Source organism: Pisolithus orientalis, assembly GCF_024613125.1.
Source record: "Pisolithus orientalis strain OTSU chromosome Unknown F5J12scaffold_14, whole genome shotgun sequence".
In the NCBI taxonomy this organism is placed as follows: Eukaryota; Fungi; Basidiomycota; class Agaricomycetes; order Boletales; family Pisolithaceae; genus Pisolithus; species Pisolithus orientalis.
This window is the reverse complement of record NW_026260795.1, coordinates 1-2,907: the sequence shown is the minus strand read 5'-3', so window position 1 is coordinate 2,907 and position 2,907 is coordinate 1. Positions and strand designations below refer to the sequence as shown.

The 2,907-nt window shown below is 47.1% G+C and overlaps 2 protein-coding genes across 2 annotated transcripts; both read left to right on the top strand.

Moving 5' to 3' along the window:
* Positions 1-540: 540 nt before the first annotated feature.
* On the top strand, positions 541-1,808 carry F5J12DRAFT_830821 (uncharacterized protein). The gene is made up of 12 exons (XM_051745730.1): positions 541-588; positions 643-898; positions 963-996; positions 1,060-1,084; positions 1,133-1,200; positions 1,252-1,280; positions 1,327-1,352; positions 1,403-1,446; positions 1,503-1,582; positions 1,636-1,661; positions 1,712-1,737; positions 1,786-1,808. Exons 2-9 carry the CDS (start codon positions 877-879, stop codon positions 1,549-1,551), a joined length of 297 nt encoding a protein of 98 aa, XP_051599839.1. The 5' UTR covers positions 541-588; positions 643-876; the 3' UTR covers positions 1,552-1,582; positions 1,636-1,661; positions 1,712-1,737; positions 1,786-1,808.
* F5J12DRAFT_830811 (uncharacterized protein) lies at positions 1,565-2,907 on the top strand. Its single transcript, XM_051745729.1, has 13 exons — positions 1,565-1,582; positions 1,636-1,661; positions 1,712-1,737; positions 1,786-1,826; positions 1,883-1,907; positions 1,957-1,968; positions 2,021-2,036; positions 2,088-2,127; positions 2,179-2,288; positions 2,338-2,397; positions 2,456-2,483; positions 2,535-2,589; positions 2,648-2,907. Exons 2-13 carry the CDS (start codon positions 1,642-1,644, stop codon positions 2,893-2,895), a joined length of 681 nt encoding a protein of 226 aa, XP_051599838.1. The 5' UTR covers positions 1,565-1,582; positions 1,636-1,641; the 3' UTR covers positions 2,896-2,907.

Sequence of the window (2,907 nt, the reverse complement as noted above, 5' to 3'; positions counted from 1 at the left end):
CAGGAATCACCTCATTGATACAAGCAACGCCAGAAGTGGTTCGTCGGATTTGCAAGCTGATATCTCGGCGAACATGTAACCCGTGCTGTCCACTTCAGCATCGAAAAGACACAAGTAACAGGGTATTGGCCTACTTTATTCCACAAAGAACGAGTGGGATGCCCAGGCAAGAGGAGGAAGAGAAGGCAACATGTCATGCTACATGCGCACGGCACCGAGATTCGTCTTGAAGGAGTAATGGAGATGAGCGGATACCTCCGGATATACGTACCCTCGCTTTGATCCCCTGTTTGGACACTTGGCTCTTACGAATTTTACCACTGCTGTGTCGCCAGGCTTTTGGTGTGTCTCGCTATCTTCCCGTCTTCCTTTACACCTTGTCCTTGACGCGGGGGTATCGTTGTTGGTGCATTCGGATACCTTGAGGGACTGGGATATTTCGGCTTCGGTATTGTTATGAGTTCCCTGCGACATCTGCGAACGGAGGCACACACCAAGCCATGATGATCACTGACACTAGTCGTCCCGTTCCGAGTCAGGCCCGACTGGCGAAGGCTGCGTTAAGTGTATGCTCAGTCTCACCTCTAAGTAGGTACATTATACCGCAGCAGCAAGAAGTCTATCTTATCTATTATGTAATAGAGCTGCGGATGGAACGTTTGGAGTTGACATCGAGAACGTTCTTTCACGGTTTAGTCTACCTCGTAAAATGCACTGCTCGGGGTAACGCGGTTCTTCCTGACTATATTAATGCAGCCTTCGTCGTTTAAATCATAGAATCGGATTTCTCTGTTGACGGATTGATAGGCCCTCGCCACGCTCTCCATTCACGGCCCACTGTGAATTCATTGGCAAGTCCCCCTTATACTAAACGACATGGGCATTCCGGGCGGGTTCGGTGAAGACCTTCAATTCATAAGTAGCTAACTACAGTCTTGACCGCTCATGTATTTGCAATACAGGTTCTGTCCTCGTCGGGGTGTTGATCTCCGTCATGTACGTATGGCTTTGCTTGACCTCGTCACATATCCTCCTCTCATTACCTTACTTCCTGTCAAGGTTATATGGCATAGCAATTCTCCAGGCACGTTTTAAACCTAATGTTCAGTTGCCCGACTTATTGGTTGTATAGACTTATGTGTATTACATGCAATACCCTGAGGATGCCTCGGCCACAAAGCTCCTGGTTGCTGCCATATGGTGAGTTAGGCCAACTTGGGACGCCGGTCAAATCTGCTCATGTGAAGTCAGGATCCTTGATACCCTACATACTTCATTTAGTAAGTACTCGGTGTACAAGCGAACGCATGGCTAACAGCCGATCAGTGTGTCATATGTTGTATTACTATTTGGTGAAACCGTCCCGTCTAATCCTCGTAGCTACCGTTCTCAATCACGGCAGATAACCAACTACGGTATTCCGGAGAGTTTGGGGCATATTGTTTGGTTCGCATACCATTCTATCTCAATTGAAATTGCTTGCCATTGATGAGATGTGGCAGGTCATTCCAAGTATGCATACCCAAACTTTTACTCAGGAGCCGCCACTGATTTGAACGCTTAGGCATCTGTTCTGGTGCACGTGCGTTCCATTCATCTCAAAACTATTTATGACAAGATTTAGCAGTACTGCAGGTATTTATGGTTGCTGTAGTACAATGGTAAGTTACTGTCTCTTATGGCTTGACGTTCATAAACTAGGTGCTACCAGCTTCTTCGTCCATCAAATATATTACCGTAGGTCGTGTTAAAACCGGCTCTTGGGACTTGTCTGACGGCACCTAGTCTGTCGCCCTCAAGTGAAGTGGTGGGTGACCGCCCCAATTGTGAGTACATTTACTTGCCATGGCAAACATATCATGCAATAACAGGATTGTGACAGATGCTATTAATACTGGGTCAGATTGGTGCGTTCTTTAATGAGTTTAGAAAGCATGTATAATGATATTTCAACAGGGTTTGGCATAGGTTTGTCCTTTTTTTTTCCGGTCACGAGAGGCCTATTCTAATCAAGAGGCAGCGGCGGCTGTTCTGGAGTGCTTCCCTTGTCCAACCATGCTCACAGAAATGTTAACCCCTGTGTATAGGTTTGTCATTCACAAGACCAGTGTCCTTACGCAGATCTCGGTAGTTCCATTAAGAGAGAAATTGGTGCATCGGCTGACTGGTTCTTCCTAGTTTTACGTTCTAACCCCGGCTTTTGCCATCATCGTACTAATTGAGGTCCTGATTACCGTGTCACTTTGTGTACTCTTCTACAGCAGTCGCTCTGACTCTGCATTTCCAAGGTAACTCCGGTCCGGCTCAGTGGTCCATTTCTAATGACGCCTGCTTTAGCACAAAGCGTCTCCTGAATACACTTATCATCTACGCTGTTAACCGGTGTGTGCTGATATTGTAAGTTCCGTCTCTCTTCTGTTTGTAGCTGTGGCCTGATTCAAGCTTTTCGTCGTAGACTAGTCGCCGTTGGAGAGCTCGCCGTTGTATGTATGCCATACTGCAAGATGATTATGTCACTCTGACACTTCCTCCAGGCCGTTGAGCACCAAGACGCATGGATAATGGCATTGGACTTCATTGTTCAGGGGTGTCAGTCTTCCATGCTCTGTACGCAATGAGCATAACACTTCGGCTCACCTCTGCATAGTGTATCCCAATTCACTTCTAACATCACTGAACACTCGGCAATACCTTCAACTCCAGGTTTCAGGTACCCTGTCAGATCTACACACCAATACTATGCGCTTTGCGAACCTGCCGAAGCTTCCGGGGCATGAAGAGAGTTCACAGGATAGAGCAAGGCTATCTGGCATACACGAAGGATCTGCCATTGATATTAACATCGACCCGGCACCCGATAAGACTACGGTATTGCGAAGAGAGGGAGAGGCGTGATTCTAACAGTTC

What these genes read in the sequence shown, in the direction of transcription:
- F5J12DRAFT_830821 (XM_051745730.1), top strand. Translation starts at nt 877, where the DNA reads ATGGGCATTCCGGGCGGGTTCG. An exon ending in GGGCATTCCGGGCGGGTTCG is followed by an intron (nt 899 to 962) that starts GTGAAGACCTTC and finishes TTTGCAATACAG; the next exon opens with GTTCTGTCCTCGTCGGGGTG. An exon ending in ATGGCATAGCAATTCTCCAG is followed by an intron (nt 1,085 to 1,132) that starts GCACGTTTTAAA and finishes TTGGTTGTATAG; the next exon opens with ACTTATGTGTATTACATGCA.
- F5J12DRAFT_830811 (XM_051745729.1), top strand. Translation starts at nt 1,642, where the DNA reads ATGGTTGCTGTAGTACAATG. An exon ending in ATGGTTGCTGTAGTACAATG is followed by an intron (nt 1,662 to 1,711) that starts GTAAGTTACTGT and finishes AGGTGCTACCAG; the next exon opens with CTTCTTCGTCCATCAAATAT. An exon ending in AACCGGTGTGTGCTGATATT is followed by an intron (nt 2,398 to 2,455) that starts GTAAGTTCCGTC and finishes TTTTCGTCGTAG; the next exon opens with ACTAGTCGCCGTTGGAGAGC.